This window comes from Benincasa hispida, chromosome 1, assembly GCF_027475165.1.
Source record: "Benincasa hispida cultivar pf3 chromosome 1, pf3_genome.v1.1, whole genome shotgun sequence".
NCBI classification, from domain to species: Eukaryota; Viridiplantae; Streptophyta; class Magnoliopsida; order Cucurbitales; family Cucurbitaceae; genus Benincasa; species Benincasa hispida.
Window position 1 is genome coordinate 25,656,766 of NC_143478.1, and position 25,233 is coordinate 25,681,998.

The 25,233-nt window shown below is 31.7% G+C and overlaps 2 protein-coding genes across 3 annotated transcripts; one reads left to right on the forward strand and one right to left on the reverse strand.

Moving 5' to 3' along the window:
- Nucleotides 1–929: 929 nt before the first annotated feature.
- LOC120078548 (Putative methyltransferase family protein) lies at nucleotides 930–5,395 on the forward strand. 2 transcript variants are annotated; one of them, XM_039032861.2, is made up of 10 exons: nucleotides 930–1,104; nucleotides 1,212–1,352; nucleotides 1,528–1,590; nucleotides 2,087–2,153; nucleotides 2,289–2,389; nucleotides 3,238–3,282; nucleotides 3,389–3,694; nucleotides 3,811–3,913; nucleotides 4,520–4,602; nucleotides 4,873–5,395. In XM_039032861.2, exons 1-9 carry the CDS (start codon nucleotides 1,087–1,089, stop codon nucleotides 4,600–4,602), a joined length of 927 nt encoding a protein of 308 aa, XP_038888789.1. In that variant the 5' UTR covers nucleotides 930–1,086; the 3' UTR covers nucleotides 4,873–5,395. The 2 variants fall into 2 exon arrangements, with proteins under 2 accessions (XP_038888789.1, XP_038888856.1); XM_039032928.2 differs by having other exon boundaries at nucleotides 952–1,104; nucleotides 4,918–5,395.
- Nucleotides 5,396–7,657: 2,262 nt separating this feature from the next.
- RALFL32 (ralf-like 32) lies at nucleotides 7,658–8,261 on the reverse strand. Its single transcript, XM_039045037.2, has one exon. The coding sequence runs from the start codon at nucleotides 8,185–8,187 to the stop codon at nucleotides 7,786–7,788; it is 402 nt and encodes a 133-aa protein (XP_038900965.1). The 5' UTR covers nucleotides 8,188–8,261; the 3' UTR covers nucleotides 7,658–7,785.
- Between the last annotated feature and the right edge of the window lie 16,972 nt (nucleotides 8,262–25,233).

Here is a 25,233-nt window from a genome sequence, read left to right on the forward strand (position 1 = left end):
TTTGGTTAAATGTCGATAAGGTTTGAAATATGACAAATATTGATTTTTTTATGATTAAATAGACACAAATATCAAATTAAAAAAAATATATTATTTAATCTTAAAACTAAACTTGGATAAGAAGGAAATGGGAAGTTCAAACCATTAATTTACCTAGATATATAACCCCTATTTCTTCTTTTGAACCAAATAAATTAAACAATGATCCTAACTCAACTCACATAAGGTATTTGAATCGTCCCATCTATTCTATTAAATAGAAGTTTGGTTTAAAAAACATGTTTAAATGGGAGAAACACGACATACTAATGTGCCTTGGATGATCCATATCTTACTGTCGGATGCTGATGAGCACATTGAACAATCCCTCTAACTGAACCACTGAGAACCCTCACAGTCTACATATGACACAATTATTAGGGACACACTCTACCACTAAGCTAATAGTCGATCGCAGGAGACTCTTTATGTCTAAGCAAGAGAAATCCAATCAATCTCTTTCCTTTTTTTTTTTCCCTATGTCCCTAAATGGGAGATGACATAGGAAGATCAATAAAGGTTTAAATTTTCCCATGAGAAGGTAGAATTAAGATAATAATAATAAAAAAAATAGTCTTAATCTATTATTTCTTAAAGTTGGTTTATTTATTTTGTAACGTCCTGAACCCATGATTCAGATTTCGATTTCGATACCTATTGGCCTCGGTTAATCTCGGGTTGTGCGACATGGAAACACCATCCTTGCTGTCTTGAATTACTTCCAAAAAATCATTTCATCGTGATATGTCTTCATTCACATATATTTTTAAGAGATAAATTCTTATAATTGAGCCATCGAAGGTGAATCTTAGTATATATACTGACTTTTAATTTTTTTAAGCATTTCTTAATTATACCTTTATATTCATTTATGTCCTTTTTTTAAACTCGAGGTATTAAGTATTTATTTATTTTGCCAAGGAAATACCGTACCACTACCATCTTAAGAACCCTTGAGGGCTTGAACCCTCTCACTCGAACTAGAACTAGCAGAAGAAAGCTCTGTTCCGCCGTGGAGCGGAGGAGCTCTCAGGCGAGCAACCGGCGATGGCGGCAAACTCTTCGGTAAGCTAAAAGAAACTTTAATTCATCTCAAATGATCTCACTTCTCTAGCTTTGATGATTGCAATCGTTTTCTTTTGGAATTTTCTCACCATTTTACGGAACTCTAGAGTCCAGCTTTCGAAAACTTTCGGTTGTTTGGATCAGCGGAAGATGAGAAGCATAATCTAGGTCTCTCCCTGGGCTTTCTCGACTCTCAACAGCCTCCTCTTCCACCTCCACCTCCTACCCTCGAAGTTCTTTCTTCTGAGGTATCATTTCGCGTAACTTTGTTCTTCCTTGGGTTTCCTTTTCAATTTTCGTATTCAACTATTTCATTCGATTACTTTTTATCTCGATGGAATATTTGGTTTTGAACATGATTACGGTTTGTGTACGGGTGTAATTTTGTAAAAATTTCAGTGTCCGAGTGATTTACTGTTGTAGGTTTCATCTTCTGTCAAATACAATGTGGAGCCAGTTAGCGTCGGTGGACTTACCATGCTTAAGGTAAAGATTCTTGTTTATGTTTTTTGGGTAGAGTCAGAGAGGAGGAAGTAATTTGTGAGGATAACTGGAAACCTGGTTAGGTAATGGTGTTCTGTTCATAATAATAATTATTTGTTTTGTTACTCACTTGTTATACCAATACTAATTCTAAGCAGAGTTTTGAATACAATAAAAAGTAGTTTTCGTTTTTTAAATTTTGGTAAGAATTCAATTGCGTTTCTAAACAACTTGAGAAACATACTAAAGAAATTGGCAGGATAACTTTTAAAAATAAAAAAATTAATATGGAATCATCATCCAACCGGGCCTAAACTTTGAGTTCGGATATGAAAGGGAGAACTTAAGTTACATTTAACAATGTGGCTTTTTCACTTGGAAAGAAAGTTGCAAGAGTTGTCTTTTCTGACTTTTCTAGCTTTGTTATCTACAAATTTTCTGTCCAAACTTCAAAGTATAGAAATGTACTTAGTGCTGTTAATCCTTTTAACTTCTTTAGGGACGGGTCAGCACTCAGGAGGTTTTCTCCTTGTCCAACTCTGATTTAGTTCCTGGTAAATATGAAGGTAATCGAGTATTTAATTAGTAATTCCCTGGTTCCTCTGCTCTCTCTCAGATCTTTGGTTCTCCTGTTGGAAAATTATGTATCTGAATTATGGTAACATACATGATTATGAATGCATGTCTTTTGTGGGTTGTAGGGGGACTTAAGTTATGGGAAGGTGCATTGGATCTTATCAAAGCTCTTTGTGGGGAGGTTGAAGATGGGCATTTGTCATTTTCTGGGAAGCGAGTTTTAGAGGTGGGCATCCTGATATTCAGGTGATTCTATACCGTCCGAAGATTGTAGACAAACTTATCTGCATGCTAAACAATGTTCTTAAGTGTGTTTTGTTCGTTCATGTGGATAGGCTGGTTATAGCATTCTTCTATGTCTATTATTTAAGCCTCAGAACCAATCATCAGAGATGACAATTACTTATCGTACTTTTGCTCCTGCTACTTCTGACTGATTGGATTAGATTGTTAGATTTATTTAAGATTTCTTATCAGAGATTTATGTCTGTTTTGAAGCAGGACATTTCTATCCATTTTTTTGTGAATGGCACAATTAACAAAGAGGTTTATTTTGCAGGCAAAAGATTTTAATATCTTCATGCTAATATCATTATCATATTTACTGTGTTGATGACTTGCTACTAATTGAACTTTCGTTGATGATTATGAAAATTTCATATTCAAGCCGAATTATCAGCCTTATCATTTTCTACAATGAAGTTTATGTTCGTGTTTGACTCCCAGTTTTTATGCAATCAGTAAAATCTGCATAAAAAATTGCTGATGAAATATTTATGTATTAGAACAGTGTTCTAGGTCTTAATATGATCTTCTTATATGCATTATTTGTTCTTTTATTGCAATGAGATTTTAATCAAATTCTAACATGCAAGGAACTGGACTATTTTGTGTGTTTAATTTCCCTAGTTTTTGAGTACGGGATTGTTTCTTTTTCCTGATGTTTGTTAGTAAGGATCTTTTGATGCCCATATTGTGTTGCATTCTTTCCAATATACTGTAAAATGAAGTTTCTTCTTGACAAACATAAAAATCTATTTCTCATCCTCATTAACTTTGCCTCAATGCTTTCAGCTTGGATGTGGTCATGGTCTTCCTGGTATTTATGCATGCCTGAAGGTATATTTATTCTTCTGTTTTGTTTCATTTTAAATTCGCAGATCAAATGCTTGATAATATCTATGGTTTTTAACATTCCTTAACACTACCTTTGCCCTCTCGTTAGGATGCAGCTGCTGTACATTTCCAGGATTTCAATGCCGAAGTCTTGAGATGTCTTACCATCCCGAATGTCGCTGCAAACCTTTCAAAAAAGGATGAAACTTTGTCAATTAATCCAACAGAATCTGATGCTGGATCAGCATTTCGTTACTTTGCTGGTGATTGGAGTGAAATGCATAAAATTCTTCCTTTTGCGTCTGACAACGAGGAAGAGCTAAGTGGAAGTTTTGATGGCTATGACATTGTTTTAATGGCGGAGACAGTTTATTCTCTTTCTACACTTAAAACTCTCTATAAGCTTATCACACAGGTAGAACTTATACAGATGTCCATCTAATTTTGTATTATTATTATTTTTTTTTTATGAAATGTTGTATTTCTATTATTGCATCATTATGTAATGTAGTTTTGAACACTCTATAATAGTGCTTGAGCCGTCCTCATGGAGTTGTATACCTGGCTGGAAAGAAACATTACTTTGGAGTGGGAGGAGGAACCCGGCGCTTTCTCTCTGTGTTAGAAAAAGAAGGTAAGCTGGTCTTTCACAGTTCCTGTTAAAATTATGCTTAAACATTATACGTAGTGTTTTAAAAAGCTCTCTCGGGTGTGCGCCTAGGCGCAGGCGACGTGCACAAAATAAGGTGAGCGCCTTTTGTAAAGTCCCAAGTCCAGAGCCTTGGGTCTTGGGGCTTTTTCATTATTTTTAAAAATTAATAATAGTTAGAGTTTATCCTTCTTTATTAACTAGAAAAAAATAACTTACTCAGCCTAATACAAAATTTGTGTTTAAGGTTTTTTTTTTTTTTAAATTTCTTTATTTTTAGTAATAATAATAATAATTATTATTATTATTTCTTGCACTTAAGCCTCAAAAGAAAATTGTGTTTTATTGTGCTTTGAGCTTTTAAAAACACCGATATAGTTCCCGATTGGATGAAGAACTAACTAAGTTGAAACAAATTTGATATGGTTGTGGGAACATCCATCGGAGACTCTTTCATAAGTAGTTCCACACATTGCTAACCTAAAGTATCATGAGTTATGAATGTGGTGTGGGTCATTGGCTGATTTAAGACGAATGCCATTTTGAAGGGAATTATGTCTTTAATTAACTGTTTGTCTTCTGCCCTTACAGGTGAAATGGTTTCCAAACTGATTGCAGAAGTTGCTGATGGTTCGTCTAACGTGAGAGAAGTGTGGAAGCTCTCATTGAAATAGGTTAGAAATCCTAATCTTTTGCTGAATAAGTTTTCTTTTAGTCGATATTCATTTCCTTGTACAAGGAAATGATTTGAGAAATTCTATTCAGATAAATGCAAATGTATCAACTTATTTCCATTTATAGTTACTGATACAAGCATGAAAGAGTTCTTGTTCATCTTTTTCCCTGGCGTTCAAGTTTTCAACTCCTTTCCAAACGATCTTTTCTTCTACAAAAGAACTTCTCAAATGATCATATATCTTCAATTTTTCCTCTTCTTTTTTTAGGCAAAAAGAAAGCAAATCAATATAACCCAGTGGTGATCCTTGCAGAATGAACCACTAGGGATAATTTGTGCAAATGATCATTGGAATGAAAACGTTTCATATTTCTCTCCCTCCTCAAGTTTGTATCTTGATATTATATGGATGAAATCCTCTTTGGGAAGAGATTTCAAACTCTCCACAAGAAGATTCTCCAAAGTCAAAGATTGAAGTTGAACAGATGATCAATGTGCCTTGTGTGTCGTTCGCCTTGCTGGGAGTATCAATATAATTTTTTTAATAGTAGAGTAGGGAGCGGCACGGACCCTTCATGATTTTCTTTTTTTGCTTCCTGTCCTTGAATGGATTTTAGAGTTGGTTATAGTAACACAAGTGTTGAGCTCAATACATATGTGTTTGTATATAATGTCTTTAGCTTTCTTGGGTTGATTTTTGAGTGTGTCCGACTTGTTTGTACGTGTCCTGTTAATGTACTTGAGAAATTTGAAAAATTTTAAATATGACATTAGGATGCTTTTTTCTCTAATTAGGAGTATACATAGGTCAGGTTGGATCGAGTTAGAGGTATTTTTGAAACCGACTTAAAATTTTGGATTGGTTAGTTCTCCGATTCGGGGATCCAACTCAATGCTCATTTATCGAGTTGAGTCGGATTGGGTCCATTGGGTTAGGTGTTGTGATGAATGAGAGAGATCGATGGTAGACAACTATTGTTGGCTGGAGAGAACGAGAGAGGGAAGTATGAGGGTTGAGAAAGGGATAAAGCGTAGGGCCTATGATGAATCGAGTTCCTTGGAGATAACTGGGAGAACGTGATGGCAAGTAACAACTATGGCGATGGTGATCGCAACTAGGATGACAATGGAGCAAGGTGATGAGCGATGGCGAGGTGAAAGGCTAGGACAATGAAGTGAGTTTGACGAGAGATGGCGTGGTGAAGGTGAAGTGAGCAAGAGAGAGATTGAAGGATTTTGTGGTTGTGGTTGGAAACGTAAAAATGGAGACGAGATAATAATAGGTCTTCTGGTTCTATGTTATATTTATCCACACAGGTTCGATTCAAGTTAAACTGAATTTTTTTTCCGTTCAACTTGAGAATTGAGGACTTGTTTGGTATGAAATCTAAAAAAAAAGAAATTTGAAAACAAGAGATTCAATGAAAATAGAGTTATATTTTGTGTGTTCAGATACATGTTTAGTAGCAAATTCTGAAATTGAATTCTAACTTAAATAATTGTTTAAAGTGTAATTGATATTATATTTATAAATTATAAAACTTGTTGTAATTATCCATTAAATATTAGGTGATAATAAATTATTATTAATTTATTTATGAACATGTTTTATATTAATTTTTTTTGTATAACTACTATTGTACTTTAGAATTCAAAATTCTTAATCTAGATACAATGAAAACATAAAATATTGTTTGAATATAATCCGAAAACAATTTTCAGAAATAGAATTTGGATTGTCTGTTTAACATATATATATATGTTGAATTTAGTGAATCTGAAAACATGAAACAAAATCTAGATTTTCTACTAACAAATTATAAGAAATTCAATCTACCCAAATTGGTAGATTGAATTTTTGACATAATAAGTGGTTGATAGTTTGCTTTATTTGTTCTACCCTAGTTTTTATTTAGTCCTTAGATTTTGGGTTTAGTTTTCATTTAGTCTTTAGGTTTCAAAATGTTATACATTTAGTCTTTTAAGTTTTGGATTTGATTTTAATTTAGTTCTTAGGTTTCAAAACACTACAATTTTTTTTTCTTGACATTTGAATTTTGCTTTAATTTTGTCTCTATGTGTTGAGGTTTACACTTTTAACCTCAAATTTTCACTAAATATTCACTGTCCAACTTTTGAAATTAATTTATGTTAATTAATTAAAAATCGCTAAAAGAATTGTAATTAATTAAATTTCATTATGTTTATCACTTTTAAAATTAAATTTAAAATTTCACTTTTAATTATTTCTAATTAATTAATAGAAATTGATGTCAATGGTTAAAAATAAATATTTAATGGAAATTTGATGTTAAAAATGTAATATATTGAAATCCACGGACCAAATTGAAACAAAATTCAAATCTCAAAATTGTAACATTTCGAAACTTATGGATTCAATTGAAACAAAACTCAAAACTTAATAACTAAATGTGTAACATTTTAAAATCTAAAAACCAAATAGAAATTAGAGTCAACTGACATATTCACACAATATTTTTGCCAATAAGAGCGTAGCTCAACTGGTATAGTGTTCTCAACTGGTATAGTGTTCATACTTTCGGATTAAAACGATGTAATTTCTTTTATTTTAAGAGAGAGAAAAGTACATTAAGATTTAAATAAGAAACAAATTTACCTTGCATGACTTACATTGAGTTCTTTCTATGCACAACTTCTATATTGATTATTACCTATAGTTTTATTGAAATGACAAATTTTCTCAACATAGACTGAACGTAAGTCGAAAGATCGAGGCATTTAAAATAAGGGGAAATAAAAAACAATAAAACATCGTTGTATGAATCAAGTAACTTGATCATATAGATGAATATGGATAGATTACGTACGTTCTTTAATAAAAAAATACTTCTTTAAAATGAAAAGTACATTAAGAATGAACAAATCCCGACAAGTTCCTATGCAAGACAAAAGATAAGATTAGGTATGAGGTTGGTTTTCACACTTTACATCCTGGCCAACATGATGTCCAACCAAACATTTCTAACACTTCTCATCTCTCTTATTTGCCAAAAACAAAAATGAGATCACAATGAAAAAGAAAAATCCCATTTCAAGCTTCATTAATTCATAATTAAATCCCTTCATCAACCAACAAGAACACAACAAGAACAAGAAAAAAAAGAGATTCTACAAAGCATACTATGGTTTGTTCAAGCCATCAATCATCAGACCTACAACGATATATCTTTGAGCAGCCTCGAGTGTAAGGATTAGTCGGTGGTGGCACGCAGCTTCCGCTTTTGGTGTAAGGCTGACCGCCACCACTGCCATCACAAGCTGGATGATCCTTCTTCAAAGCTCCAATGGAGATGTATTTCTTATGTTGTTCGAGAAACCTTCGACTTATCTCCGATTCCATCAGCATCTCCTCCTCGCTACCACACTCGGCTATGGAGCCATTGCAAGAATGCTTCGACAAAGCTCGAACGAGACAAAGATCTTGAAGTAGGAGGAGAAAGAGAAAGAGGAGAAGAAAGCAAGATTGTAAACAAATTGGCTTGCTTGAGATTCTTCTTCTCATGTTGTTGTTCTGACTTTTGATAGACAATTTTTGCCTCATTTCTTTTAGTTCTTTCTTTACTAATGGGGAGAAACTTTATAGATATTATTGCATAAAATCTAATTTCTTTTTTCATTTTTTTTCCTTCAATTTTTGTGATGGAGGGAAAAAGAATAGAGAAACATGCATTAGTGGGAGAAGCATTAGTGAGATTAAAGGGACCAAATTTCTTTTAAAAAAACAAAAACCTAACCAATTGCTTTTGAGTATTTGCTTTTCATGGTGAAGTTTGTCCAAACCTTTTTGAAAACTTTGGGAAACATCTGTGATGCAAAAAATAATTAAAGGGGTAGGTGAGTCAAAACATTACCAATTTATTATTTAATTTTTGTTTATGAAAAACGTTATTATTGTTTTTCAATTTCATATGTATGTATAGTGTTTTCCCATTTTATTCACTCAATAAAACATTTGAAATAAAATTTCTACTCATTGTTAAAATAAAATATTATCAATACAAAAAAAAAAAAAAAAAAACTACTCTTTAATTTTTCAATATCTATCCCACTTTATTTAATTGAAATTTTCAAACTTGTGAAAAATTCATCTCTCCTTTTTTTAGATTTTCAACAATTCCACGAGAATGTTTTTGTGCAACTTTCGTCTCTTCTATAGGTAGTCTTATTTCTTAGTACAACAATTTGAGTGAGAGGGTTCAAACTTTTAATCTCTATGTTCGTGTCAGTTGAGCTACGTTCATATTGACCATTAGTGGTATTGCATTACTTAATTTTTATTGTCCAACTAGCTTCTTTTTTCGTTTTTATAACATGTTATCTCATTTTGATATTCTAATATTTACAATCCTTTTATCAAGGGATGCCGATATCAAGATTTCAATACAATAGGTATAACGATGAATATATCAGGTAAATATCGATGCTCATAGATATTCTTGTAAATGATCAATCATTTATAAAAATCATTCACATTAATAATTTAGTTATTTTTCCTCTCTAAAAAGTTACCTTTACATTTTATTATTGGTATTTATATTTAAATGAGTGACTAATTGATGATATATATTTACTTAGATTATGATATTAAACCTTTTTATCGATTTCGAACACCTTAAATTTTACGGAGATATTAATGTATTGGCGAATATTTTAATAATTTTTTTTTTATAATAAACGTGAAACAACACTCTTTCCTTTTATGTTAGTTATTGGATAGAATATATTTTTAATTCAAGGGCCAAGTTGATCAATAGTTTTTAAATTAGAGGTTGGGTGGAACCAAATATTTAACACTAAAATATCTTACAAATTATATATATTTTTGAAGCTACACCAAAAATACTTTTTAAATGTGAAATCATTGTTCCATTAGAAAATTCTACCAAGTTTTATTGAGTGGATTGTTGTTGAAGCATTCAAATTTGAGATAATATTGAAACATTTAAAAAGATTATTCAACATGAAATTGAATAAAAGTGTATATGTTAATTTCTTGGGAAAAAACCCCAAATGATTTGTATAAGGCTAATTACAAAGGCAAATATGAAACAATCCTTGTATAGAAATACAATTTCAAGGACATATATCATCAAATTAAAATCGGAAATATTCCAATTCAAATACTAAAAAATCCCCTCTTCTTCGTATAGAAAAAGTCTCTTTAACTCCGATCGTAGAATCTGATTCGATGGACATTATTCGTGTTCTTGAGTCTCCTGCTAATCTCTTTAGAACAAAGAAAATGATAGATAATGAATTATATATGATCACTCATCATGTAGGTGTTGAACAACTTACAATTTTTTTTGGTGTTGAGTCTTTTTCTGTTGCGTGAGAAGATCATGTTGTTTTTTGGGATTCGTTCTTACATGATTTGATTCGATATCCCGTAGTCATTTACTATTGTTATTTAAAAAAAATTACAAAAAATATATCTTGATGTCATATCATTATTTTATGAATAAATTTTAACATAAATAAAAAATTAATTAAGAAAGATATATAAATGAGAGGTTTGAAAGCATAAGATAAACATTATTTTAACCTATCTTAGTGACCAATAGAAACAATGAAGGCAAAGACTTCATTTATCTTTTAGACATGTGAAGATATGGGTGTGGGTCATAACTCCACTTTGGATTAACCATTATTGGGTGAGAGCAATGCATTCAAAAGGACCAATTATACTCCATGACTCCATGTGAACTTGTGGGATCTCTCAAGCATTTTTGTGTGTGAGTGAAGAGAATCATTCTTATGGTTGGAACTTTAGTGCCTTACAAGTTTCTTCATGTTTTTATTACTTTTTATATATATATAAGATTTGAACTTTTAGAATCGAAAATATATGTCTAAATCAATTGAATTATACCAGGTTAATGACCTAAACTTGGATTCTTTTCGTTTCTTGAAAAAGTTTGATGGGTTACATTTAAATTAATTTATTTAGCTCCATAAATATTATAAAAAAATATATATCAAGTTACAAGTTTAATTAGGTTTTGAAATTCTCTATGTTTATATATGTATAATTAGGGGTGTTCAAATAACCCGACAACCCGAACAACCCAGACTATCCAACCCAAAATGTAAGAGTTGGATTGGGTTAGTTTTCTTCTTGGATTAAGTTGGGTTGAATTTTTCTATTTTTATTGGGTTGGGTTGGGTTGTGGGCTGACTAAAAAAAATTTGGGTTGACCCAACCCAACCCTATATATATATATATATATACACCTCTTTGTTTAAAGTTTGATTTCGTTATATTGATTAATTTTTGAATTTTTAATATTTTTCTTTTAAAATTGTTATGATATTTGTCTTTGTTTAAAGTTTGCAATAAATATCATCGATATTTGGTATTTAGCATCTTAATTTTATGAGATATTAATTATTAGTCATGTGTTCTATATAAATTTACATATTTTTCATTAAAAAAAAAATAACCCGACAACCCAACCCAACCCGAAATTTATTTGGGTTGGGTTGGGTTGAAAACTTTATTTGGGTCATTTGGATAGCCAATCAAACCAACCCGAAATTTCGAATTGGTCCAAAAAATACCCTCAACCCAACCCAACCCAATCCATATACACCTCTATGTATAATAGGTATTTGAAATTTCCATTTTGTTTCTATGGGTATATTGACAACGTTGGATTTTTTTTTATAAAACAATTTAACGAATTTAGTAAACATAAAATTGATTTGTTTGGTCTACATAAACAATAAAATTTAAATAGTTAATGACCTATTAGGCAAGAAATTGAAAGCTTGGATACAAAATCTAGAGTTTAATACTTATTAGAAATAAAATTGAAAGTGCAGGAACGTATATATTTGACACTCTTTTAAATTCAGGGACTTGTTCGACATGATATTTAATGTTCAAGGACTAAAATTGCAGTTTAACCAAAAATATATTATAAGTAAACATATGGTTAGTTTGCCAAGGTTGGGAAGGAATACACAAACTTTCTCTTTCAGATGGGCAAATATCAATTTATACTCGTAAACTTGAAAAATTGTATCAATTTCATTGCTACTTTTTCTATTATGTTAGCCGGGCTAATAACAACAATTGCAACTAGTTCCAGCAGATATATTACACTAGTAAAGAAAAGAAAGTATTTATTTAAAGCTACAAACATCAAATTAATAACTGTATCATTAATTTGAACTATAAGTTTTTTCAGGTGAATCAATTCAGACCATTTTTGAATAGGTGGTGTAGTTATTTTTACTTGATTTCATTTGAAATTATTTCAAAATCATCAAAGTTGCAAAATTCTCTGTTTTACATTAATTCTCTCACTATATCAAATGAAATGTTAAGATTTATGGAAGATATATAAATTGAAATTCGGGAGTAAAAACATATAAATTAAAATTGAACAATTTTTAAAGTATATGGACCAAAAACAATATTTGAATGAAAGACAGTTATCTATACCATTTATGACCAACAACTAAAGTACGAAAGAGTTGGCATTTATTATGCTAAAAAAAGTTGAGTGGATTTCTTACCTTATAGAATAACTAGTTCATACTACTTGAATGTTGCAGCAAATTAAATCTATATATTAACATCCATCCATTTTCAGACCTTCACAGCCGTCTCTCTCACTCTCTTTCTAAACCCCCTTCATCTGTAAGTTTCTTGCTCTCTCTTCTTCTCTCTAAACCTCTTCTTCCAGATTCAACCACCACCTTCCACCGTCATCACCTTCAGTTTGTTCGTCGTCAGCAGTAAAATCAATTGATCGACTAACGATTTATATCTTTTGAATGCTATATTGTGAATATTTATTCCCTTTGTTATATTTTCCTTATACGGTCGGAGCAGCTGATGGATAGGATGCTTGTTGGGATTGGTGTCCTAAATTTCTTTTGTATTCTCGTAGTTTGTAAACTTTGTATAGACAAATTATTATTATTAAAATAACAGTTATTTTATGAGCATACACTCAATCCAATAAACAAATATCTTAGGTTATTTTATGTAATTTAAACGTATATGTAGGGACATACAGGTAGATCATGTTTAAATGATAACCTAAATGGTCTGTAGTAGTGGATAAGATTGGATACCTTATCCTGGTGACACTACGATTATGACCTGCTTTGTAGATGTTACAAGTATTGTAAAGTGCTACAAATGATATGGTCCTGATCATTCATGTGGAGATATGTGAACGGTGTATTTTATACAAAGAATTTGTATAAGACAGGACCACGAAATGACTAGTCTTATTATATAACGCCGTTAATAGTAGAGCCTTACATTTCACCGGAATAACCATAGGTGATATGACCTAAATCCTGAGTGAGTTGTGAACTCCTACTTATGAAGGCGGTCCTTTGAATTGCATGGGTGAGAGTGGCCAGATCTCCCACTCAATATGCCTACTATTGAGGATTCGTTTGATTGGGGAGCTGGGAACACAGCTACACAAGACAAAATTCACTCATTCTCTGATGTCGGGGTAAGTAGATAATCTACTCCCTTAAGGACTGATTTCGGGGCTTGAACAATGTGGCTACACCTTCTCGATAGTTGGACTATGATTTATTGTTCATTAAGAAGTTAGATATAACTACAAGGCAAAACGGTAATTTTGGTCCAAATGTACTTATGAGCAATTTATGAAGGGTCATTGCACTATTGACTAGTTATATTCAATGGACACAGAAATATATCTGTAGTGCATAGTGCAATTGTCGGTCTTCAGTGGAGTGACCGATAGTTAATGGATATTGGGTAATGTAATTAAAGGAGTTTAGTTAATTATCCAAGTACCATTGGAGCTTCAATCTACAGGTCCATAAGATCCCATCTATAGCTCAACAAGGATTATTGAGAATTAATTTTGGATTAATTTGAATTATTCAAAATAATTGAGAGAATTAATTATACATGATATAATCAATTTAAATTAATTCTATGTGATATAATTAATGTAATATATTTGATACATTATAATATAAAGTTTATTTTGAGAGGAATTAAATATTTGAATATGATTTAAATACTAATTATATGGACGAGATTCATATAATTAAATTTAGTATGAATTGGATTTATATTAAATACCATATTTTACTGAGAGAAATAAAACTATAGATTATATTGTATTTGATATAATATAATAACTATAAGTTATATATTATATTTGGTATAACATATAGTCATATATATATAATAAGTTAGTTATTTATATATATTTTATTAAATTAAATTTATTTTTTAAAATTAAAGGGAGGGAGTTACAACTTCCCTCCCTTTAATTTATTCTCAGAAAAACGTGGAGTGTAGGGTGGTTTTTTTATGTCTTCTTTGTCTTCTTCACAAGGAGTTTGTGAGTGAATCTCTCCCAACAAAAGTTATTTTTCTGTAAAAAAAAAAAAAAAAATATTCCTCTCCTTTCAAAATCCTCTCTCTCTTCCCAAAAAGATAACAAAGCCCACACCTCTTACTTATTTTCAAAGCCTAAGGAGAATATAGGAGGTTCACTTGTGGTGGTGGCCATCGGATCCTCCCTCATGTGCGCATCCTATAGGCCATCGCATGCTCTTCAATGCATGCAACACAACCAATGCAAACCTCTTCGCCTAGGCCAACCTTGTCACATGTGTCCATGAGGCCTTTCCTAACCTCACAATGACTTAGCCATCGCATGGCTTCAATGCAAAGGAATTGCCTTGCCTACTCATGTAATCAACTAACCTCTATTTGCATTAACCAACGCCTTGTCCTAACCTCCCAAGTCTTTGTGTGCCACATGCTTTTACTCTCGGCCAACACCTTGCGTTTGACTTGTCCTTCATGTTCCCGCCTAGAAAACTCTTGAATGTCATTGCTTGGCCACCCACACCATGCATCCATCATGGACTTACCAAGCACAACACTATTGCTTTGTGTCTTGGCTGCATGCTTCACACCAACACATGATGTCCTTAAGCATTCCACACTTAATAAGTTTGCCTAACCTCTAATGACAATGTCACACCTACACTTCAAATGGTAAGGCTATTGTTTTGCACTCTCTCATCCTAATACATGGCATCAACGCATGCCTTCCATACTTAGTCAAAATTTTATCTCCTAAAACCTCACTTAACTACAACTTACGTTTTAGCCTTTAAGGTCTAGTTTTAAACACTTAAGCCATTTTCCTTTCTCTTTTATCCTTCTTCAAGCTTCCTTACTAACCAAGTTCCAACCTAATTCACTTAGGTGAAATTCAGGGTTTTACACTCGGGCATCTTCTTCTTTGGTCAACCTCTAGTTTGGCTGAAGTTTTCCCTTTGCTCGAGTAGTTTGCTTAAATTGAGCTTCCTTTTCTTCTCCCTATTTATATAACCAGCTACATGCTCTAACTTGCTTAAGAATTTGACAGCTTCTACTTTCACCTGGCACTTCACCAACACTTAATCACTCTCAACGTTAGCCACCTCACCCTATAACTAAAATTTGACTAAAAAAAATAATTACCAACCTTATCCAATTTCCCTCTGTCAGTCACACCTCTCATCTCCACGCATACATCACACCTCCCTACATGACTCCCAATGTTTGGCTTACCAACGCATCCTTCTTCACCTTACCTTACATTCCACCACCGCATGACTTTCCAAGCAAGGCTCCCCGACACATGCTTCATACTCCTTCTCTCCCAACGCACGCTTCCTTTAAGCTTAACCAAATTCTCCTTCCTTGTTCCCTTATCCAACACATACATGGCCTCCACATCCCCTAGAAAACTTTATCTAACCTGCACTTAGACATACTTCTCTCCTTATCACCCACTCTAATTCAACACAAAGCTTACCTCTTTCAACACTTGTGCCTACCCTACAATTTAGGTACATTTTTTTCCCAATGCCTAACACTCCTCTCCCTTCTTCTCTTTCAAGCCCAACACTTAAACCTCTCTTCCCACAACCAAAACTTATTTCTTATTAAGTATCTTAAGTCAACCCACACATTGAGCAATACTCATAATTAAACTTGGAAAAATTTAAGGGAAAACTTGGAAAGGGGGGGTTTCCAACTTATTTAGGGGAAAATGATAGTTTTTTTGTCCCCATCCGAATGCATCTCCTTAAGAGACGTATTCAAGAATATTTTATTATTTTTCTCCCATACTGAATGCATCTCTTGAAGAGATGCATTCGATAATATCTTTAAGAGACGCATTCATTAAAAAAAAAATTAAAAAAAGGATGCATTTCTTGAAGAGATGCATCCCTAAAAAAAAATAATAAAAAAAAAATATTTTTGCTATTATTTTTTTTTATTCTTTTAACAACCGAAACCAACTCTTTCATTACTTATGTTTTTTTATAGTTAATAATATTTCATTCGTTTAACTTTAAATCATTCTTACCTAAAATTAACTATCTCACTAATCTTGTTTTTTATTTTGATAGTAATGTTACTAGTTTTTTAACCGTATAAACAATAATGTTATTTTGAGATTAAGAAATTGCTATGATTGATTTGATATACTCAATATTAATTTTTAATTTCAAATTATTTTTTTTTGTTTAAAGTTGTTAGAAACTTATGCAAAAATATAGATATTAACTTTCAACTATTGTAAATAATAGTCAAGGTTCTTTAGGATGTGTTGTAGATTGCAAGTGCATTTAATTAATAAATTTCATCATATGTACAATGTGCTTTATTCGCGACTGGAAGAAGATCCTCTATTACGCCTAGATCGATCATGTTGAGTGACATAGTATCCATGATCGCCACGCCCTCTTACACTTGGTGGTTGACTTTCCTCTGCAAGTGTATACCCTCACTACGTTGTCGATATGTAACATACTGGTCATGGGTATTTGGATGGACATGTGAAGTTTGTCCTTCTTTCATGCTTATTGTACTGAGGGTTATTGGAAAAAATCAAATGTTGAGGGAGAGGACATCATGGAAATGTACTGAACAAGTGGTGTTGTTGGATATTCATTCCGAACATTAGGTCGAATAGGAACATCCTTATGTCTTACGGGATCACCTTGTTCTTCCATTGGAACGTCACCATCGAAATATCGCACTCGATATATCGAGGTGAGTCTATGCAAGGCTCTTTGAGCAGATATTGGCAAATTTGGAAGCTCGACCTGAAAAAGAATCGAATAACAAGTTAATGACTATAAAATTTATTTTGGTGTGCAATGAAGAAATAAAATCAAACAATCATAGTAAACAATAAACTCATACCAACAAGTGATAGGATGCTCCTGCTTTAGTTATGTACCATTTTCTCACAGTGGAATACCATTCAATATATCTAGGCTCGGTACCTACACCGTTGTTAATAGAAGGTCCATTAACAACCAAACTCTGTTGATTTTCCCAGATTGTAATTTGAGGAGCCAAATATGCAATCTAGTCTCGTTCATGCCTACCCCTTAGATCGTGTAAATAAAGTCGGGCATCCTCTTGCAAGGTTGAGGAATTTTTTGCAACATCCCAAATTGACGCGTCACACGATCTAGGTGATGCCACTCCACAACGAAGAAACATATGAGTGGACATCTGGATGTCCATATCTCGTTGTCATCGAGACAATATGGCGACAATAGTTGGATAAGATGATTATATGGTTCTCAAATAATCTACATGCATATTTGTCAAAAAATGAATTAACCAAAAGATAGAAACATTATGAATATATGATATATGAATGAATAAAATATTACCTGGTTAGGCATATGTGTATCAAGTATGTGCTTATACTGTATTAGAACATGTGTAGGTGCTTTAATTATAGAATAGTTGTCATTCCATCTACAACGATCAGAAGTTGAATTTTAGTTATTAGTATTTCATAATGAACACAACAATAATAAGGTAAATATGCTTACCTTGCAAATGGTCTGTCACCTAAGTTATTCTTGTATCTGTGGAGTCGTCGAGGCGTTAGAAGAGAAAATCGATCCCATGCCCAAATTTGTAGCAATAAAAGTGGGCAATGACTGCACCTTTGCATAGTTCCCTATACAACCGTGCAAGACATCCAGTGCCCCCAACTGTATGTCTCGACAAAATCAAAATCCACCAAGAGAGGAAGATATATCAGGTGCACTCTGCTGTTGGATTTGTCAGGAAATACCAATCCTCCAATCAACATGAGGATATATGCTCGAGCATATCGTTGCAGGTCCTCTTAATCTACATGGTTTGGTAGATGGACGAAGTTGTTAAATTGATCAGCTAACCATGACAAACTTAGACGACCTCCCTTAAGAACGACGTCATTCGTGGTTACGCCTAAAAGAAGGGCACAAAGTTGTTCCCAGTCATAATTTAGAGATCCAATCAATGGTCTTCCATTAATCGAGAGTCCAAATTGGTTGGCTCATCTTGAAGTGTAATTGTACACTCTCCAGCAACATGTGGAAAGTATGTGTCTCCTGGCGCCATCGTTCCACTAATACCTTTATCAGATGCCAGTCTAGTTGTATAAATTTTATACAAGAGACTCCGTAGAATCCTACAACTCGTAGATAGTTCAATATACGAGAGTCTGGGTTCTCGTGCCTGCGAATAACACCCTCTCTTCGCCGACAATGCATTGCATCGATATGCTTGTCTTCCCAAATAACCTCGGATCGATGGTTGCACTGTAAGTACAAAATCGAGTCGCTGTATGGCCCTGTGGTAGCATCCCCATCCATCTGATCCCATAAAAACAATATTAAATTTAACTTAAATATTTAGTAAAAATCAATGTGATTACAATAAACAAATATAATGTCAGTTAATAAAGAATACACCCTTCATTGTATAAATACAATCAATAAATACAATGACAATTAATAAAGAATACACCATTCATTGTATAAATATAATCAATAAATACAATAAAAAAATACAATCAATTAAATACAATGACAATTAATAAAGAATAAATAAGTAAAAGAAGTTACAATCAATTAAATACAATGAGAATTAAAAATAAATAACTAAGTCGCATCACGAGCTCGATTGGGACAATTTCGTCTATTATGCCCTTCTTGTTTGCAAATTATGCACCGTGTCTTGTACCGTTCCCTCTAATCCATCTCGTTTTGCATGCGAGAAGTACACAGTCTGTCAACCTTTCTGTGATTCGTCTGGATAAATAGTTTGGAAATTAGGATCAGACCAACATTTTTTATCGGGGATGGGCTCAAATTGGGGTGAATAACATGTCAGATAAGTAGAAATTTTGTAATAGTCTTCAATGTAGTAAAAGTAGTTTACCCTAATGGTCTTACACGCAACCATAGCGTGAGAATAGGGGACTCCAAAACTTTGCCACTTATTGCATGATCATGTTCTTTCACTTAATTTTACTCGGTGTGTGTTTCCACCCTTTAGTGTTATTGGGTTGATTGAGGTGGTGACTTCACATAACCATGTTCGATGGTCAAATATGTTGACAGAATGTTTGATTGCACGTTGTTCCCAAAGACTTATTTTCTTTACTGCATACCTATGACAAATACGACAATTACATAGAATACCTCGATAGTCAATATAAAAACGTGGGTAACTAAGATATGAATAATTTACCTCGCTCTCCCAATTCAAGAGCAGTTTCCATTTCTACACGACGAGCAGCGAAATAAGCAATAGTTCGATAGAATGTTGCTTGGACTAGTGCAGTGATAGGTAGCTTTTTGGCTCCTTTCAGAACAACATTTGTACTTTCGGCCACATTCGTGGTTAGCCATCCATAACAATGACCACCATCATGTGACTGTGTCCACTGCTTAGGATCTATGAAAGCAAAATATCATAAGCAATGGCTTTGCTGTTTGAAGTTCGGCCATACAGTCATTAAACTTCCGAACTTGAAATTTTGATCCTACACTATACACCAAACTCTTCAATAAACTATTTTTGAACTTGTCGTTAAAATTACTCGCCACATGTCGCAAGAAGAATCTGTGGTGTACTTCAACCCAATTGTTGTTAGGGTTTCTGACTGCAAATATAATGCCTTTGTGTCTATCTAAAATTAGACACATTCCCTCCCTTTTACGCACCACATGATCCCATAAATTCCCCAAAAACCAGCCCCAAGAGTCAGCACTTTCCTCTGATACAATGGCGTATGCAACCGGATAGACGTGACCATTTGCATCAACTGAGGTAGTTATTAACAATGTTCCTTCATACTTCCCATACAAATGGGTTTCGTCAATTTGAAGTAGCGGCCTGCAATGCTTGAAACCCTCGATAACAGGTTCAAACGACCAAAACACGCTACTGAACATTACAAACCTTTCATCACAATCCACTCATTTAGCCTCCAATGGACAACTATACCGAGGTTTGTGATTTGTAAGATATTTATCCATTTGGGCAACAAATTGTACGATTCGATCCAATCTCCAAATATCTTCGAAATTGCCTTTCTTCTTCCACCCCACACTTTCCAGTAACTGACGAAATAACCATACTTTTTCAAGATAATATATTGTAATGTTTTGATGTCAACTGACGGATTTTTTTTCACTATGCTGCTTACCACAGATGTAATTAGATTTGAGTCAAACTGATTGTGATTCTGACTCAGTCTTGCATATACACAAGAATGCGGGCCATTGTACTGGGTAATTTCAAATTTACTGTGTTTTTTACGGTAAACAGCGCGAAGTCTCCACGTGCACCAATTGCTATATCTTTTACACCTGACATCCCATGTTGTTTTCTTCGACTCAATGACTTCAAAATTTTGATGTTGAATGATTGAATAGTTTTTCACTGCATTTTTTAAATCCAATTTGGAATTGAATATCATCCCCTTAAGCAGTGAATCAGACCCCATATTACTGTCTTCTCCCGTTGTCGAATTGGATTTAATGGTCATCTCGTTTAGGTCTATCTCAGTAAATGTTTTGGGGACTTCATGTACACCATAAAATTGACCAGGTAGTTTATCTAGATTGATATCATCATCGTCTATTTCAACTTCTTCGTCGTTTGTGGCAATAGTTGGATCAAATTGCCCATCCTCCACATCATGGCTTTCCAACTTAACAGTAGTTTCAACTTCTTCTCTCGTTGATGCTAGACTTGGGACACTAGGTTGGGATATATTCAGCTCAACTCTATTTGGAGGGTATGGAGCATTACTCATCATGAACCATACATCAGTCTCGCTTCGTAATGAGATGGGGATATAGAAAGTAGATCCCGCTACATAACTACCATATCTAAATATTACCTCTACCCCATCATCTCTATTTATAGATAATGCATCACATAATCCATCGATTAATGTGTTGAAGTCAATTTGACGATGCATGTTTATACGAAGAGATGGTTACCTATCATATTCTATCATGTTTGGACCATTAACAATGTTTCTGTGTATATAACATAAAAATTCCACAAGTAGTTTGGCAAATGCAATATGATATTTATCATAATATTTTTAAGGCCAACTATATTTATCATAATATTAGACCAACTATATTAATGTGTTATTACTATTTTTTTTAATATGTAAAAATAGAGAAATGTTTTTTTAAAAAAATAATATCTACCATTAAACAAAATAATAATAAAAAAAGGTACAAAATCACCATAAATATTGTTACTAAAGACATGCATCATCATTTGACCATAAATCAATGATAAATATTCTTTTATATTAACATGAATCTTTGTTCTTTAATCATCATAAAATTTATAATATTAAGGTGAATAATTCAAAATAAATTGACCAAATAAACAGTAAACATAACAACAACAACAACACAATATTACTAACAATAACATTAACATTAACATTAACATTCAAACATTTAATATTCAATAATGAATACATCATTCCAAATAATTGTAAATAACTATATACATTCCTTTTGAATGACTTGATTGTAGAGTTTTCTCAGATAATAGTCACCGTAAACAAACAAAAAAAGTCAATATAAAATTATGGATATTTTACATTTTTATAATTTTACATTAATAATTTACATTAAAAATTTTCTTTCAACGTGAATCAAAGATAATTTTTTATTTTTAAAATTTTGAGTTATATTATTTTTACTAAAAGTATTTTTTTACTATGTATGAAAAAAAAACATTATTTTTACTATGTAATATTTTTTTTTTTTACTAAAATAATAGACATTAGGAATATATTAATAGCCATAGTAAAATTTTGAGTTATATTATTTTTACTAAAATAATTTTACATTAATAGCCATTAGGAACATATTAATAATTTTACATTAAAAATTTTCTTTCAATGTGAATCAAAGATAATTTTTTATTTTTAAAATTTTGAGTTACATTATTTTTACTAAAAGTATTTTTTTACTATGTATGAAAAAGACATTATTTTTACTATGTAATATTTTTTTACTAAAATAATAGACATTAGGAACATATTAATAACCATTAGTAAAATTTTAAGTTACAATATTTTTACTAAAAATAGTTTTTTACTATGTATGAAAAAAAACATTATTTTTACTATGTAATATTTTTTTATTAATGACTTTTTTATATGTTTATAAACTCTTAACTATTAACTTTAAATTCTTTCTTTAATTTGTTTTAGTTTTTTTTTCTTTGCTCCACAACATAAAGTAATATCACTATTTTTTTCCCATTAGGAACATATTCTTAATTTTACATTAAAATCTACTAATAAATTTTAAAATTTGGTAAAATGAAAGAAGATTTAAATAAACTTTTACATTTAAAAAGATTTATTTTTTCTATTAAGAACATATTTAAATACCTATTTTTAGATTCCATTAAGAAAATATTTAAATATCTATTTTTAGACTATGAAGCACAGATACTTCATGTGAGGCAAAGAATGAGTATCAGACACATATCAGATACCAATACTTCCGATACTTCCAGATACTTTCCAGATTTATATATGACACGCGATTTGACATATCTATTTCTATGTGTACTTTTTGTAAGAAAAAAGACAAGTAACTCATCTAATCTTTCTCAATCTAAAATTAGGCAACCTATTTAAAAAGCTTACTACTCGAGTCCAAAACTAAAAAAAAATAATAATAAAATAAAGGACCAAATTCTAGACTAGAATCATATAATCTCCATCTTCACATTTGAGTCCCCACAAAGTCCACCAAAATATAAACCATTTGGAAATCTTCAACAATTCAACGAAGAAGTTCTTCGTTTATCTTCATACTTCTCCCTCTACTCTTCTTTTTCTTCTTCTTTGTAATATGAGTCACATTTCTATTGTGTTTTATTAACTATTGTACTTCAACATCTTAGATTTTTTTTTTTTTTTTTTTTTTTTTGTATTGTATTTCAGTATTTGTATTCTATTTTGTGCTATTGTTATTAACTTGTATGCTAAATTTATCTATATCCTATATTTTCTTTAAAAAAAATGTATCTTCAATGTATCATTATCCTCATTTCTTATAAATATATATATTAAAAAAATATATAAAAAAATGACGTATCTTGAGACTTATCCGTATCTTAATTTTTTAAAACTTGACGAATCGCCGTATCCGATCGTACCTGTATCTGTATCTATGCTTCATAGTTTTTAGATTTGTTTTTTTTTTTTTCATTAAGAACTTTAATTTTTTTTTATTAATGATTTTTTATATGTTTAAACATAAATAATTTGAGACTATGATATAATATTTTAAAAATCATAGTTGAACATTCTAAACTACATTTTAAAAATAATTATCATAATTTGATATGCATAATAAGAAGACATATATTATATTTAACCAAATAAGACGTACTCATTTTGATAGCTAAATATCAACCAAATACCAACTAGAAAAGTAACAGAGTATCAACCAAAAACCAAATAGCAACTAGTAAAGTGGACTACATATATAACACAATGTTAATCACATGTAATTCTCCCTTATAATAACCAACTATAAAAAATATATCAACTTATTAAAAGAAAAATATTGCACATTACCAAAAAAACTTTGCACCTTACCAAATATTCCAGCTTAATAAAAAAAACTTTGAATAATATCCACGGTAAACAAAATAAACATGAAAAAAATCAGTAAAAATTATCAAAAACTTAATTCAAAGTTAAATAACAAAAACATATCAACTATGAGTGTTAAAAAAATCCGATGACCCGAAAAAACCGATCAACCCAACCCATCCCGTGTGGTTTGGATTGGGTTATCAACTCATTTGAATTGGGTTGGGTTCAAATAAATGAAAATTTTATGGGTTGGGTTGGTTCATGGGTTCACCTAATATAACCCAAACTAACTCGAACCAACTTGAATTTATTATTAACTTTAAAATATATTCTTTTTATTACTTATAACACAATTATTTATACGTATATCGATTTTAATTTTATTTAATTTCAATATTTTTTGAATAATTTATTTTTCAACAACTCTTAAAAATAGTTTATTTACACTTTAGAATGAAAATTTTCACTATATAAATTGAAATTGAGTTGTTAATCTTAATTCAATATATGAAAATAATTAAATTAGATTTTTACATATTTGCATTTGCTTCTTTTTAGAACAAAATTCTAAATAAATGACCTGATTAACCTGAACCAACCCAAACCAAATATTTCATGGTTGAGTTGGGTTGGGTTCATTTTTTAATAAGGGTTATTTGGGTTGAAAAAATTTACAACATAAACAATTGGATTGGGTTTAAAAAGTCTTTCAACCCAACCCAACCTAACCCATGAACACTCCTAATATCAACTTACCAAATAAAATACTACACTAAAATAAATGAAGGTAAAAAATGATCAGTATTTGAAAATAAATGAAGAATATGGAAGAAATGAAGGAAATTTTGTTTTGGGTGAAGATGAAATGAGAGCTTCAATGATGAAGGGGAAGATGAAAGGAGGGTTTCGGTGAATGAGAAGATGAAATTGGTGAAGGAGGATGAAATTTGTGAAGGGGAGAATGAAAATGGTGGAATGAAGGAAAAAAGTTTGATTTTTTATGCTAAAACGAGGGGAAAATGCCAACAGACATATTTTGACCGGTTTAATCTTTTTTTTTTTTTTAATGCGGCGTATGGAAAAAAATAATAAAATATTTCTGAATGCGTCTCTTCCAGAGACGCATTCGGATGGAGACAAAAAAAACTAGGGGTGGAAACGGTTCGGTTTGGTTCAGTTTGGTGGTCAAATCGAACCAAACTGATTTATTGGTTCGAACTGCGGTTCGGTTCGGTTTTGGCATTTTTAAAAAATCCATGTTATATTCTTTTTTTTAATTAAAAGCGGTTCAGTTCGGTTCGATTTTAAATTCGGTTTTGTTCTTTAAATTAAAAGCGATTCGATTTTAAATTCGGTTTTACTCTTGTTTTAAATATATATATAAATAAATATATATATATTAGTTAAAAACGGTTCGGTTCGGTTTCAAATTCGATTTTCGAAAGTGAAACCGAACCGAACCGATTTTTTTGGTTTCACTGAGTTTTCGGTTCGGTTTTTAGAAACGGTTCGGTTTTTGCAGTTTGAATGACCACCCCTAAAAAAAACTATCATTTTCCTCTAAATAAGTTGGAAACCCCCCATTTTCCAATTAACTTTCAAAATAA

What these genes read in the sequence shown, in the direction of transcription:
- LOC120078548 (XM_039032861.2), top strand. An exon ending in CTGGGAAGCGAGTTTTAGAG is followed by an intron (nt 2,390 to 3,237) that starts GTGGGCATCCTG and finishes CAATGCTTTCAG; the next exon opens with CTTGGATGTGGTCATGGTCT. An exon ending in GTATTTATGCATGCCTGAAG is followed by an intron (nt 3,283 to 3,388) that starts GTATATTTATTC and finishes CCCTCTCGTTAG; the next exon opens with GATGCAGCTGCTGTACATTT.
- RALFL32 (XM_039045037.2), bottom strand. Translation starts at nt 8,187, where the DNA reads ATGAGGCAAAAATTGTCTATCAAAAGTCAGAACAACAACATGAGAAGA.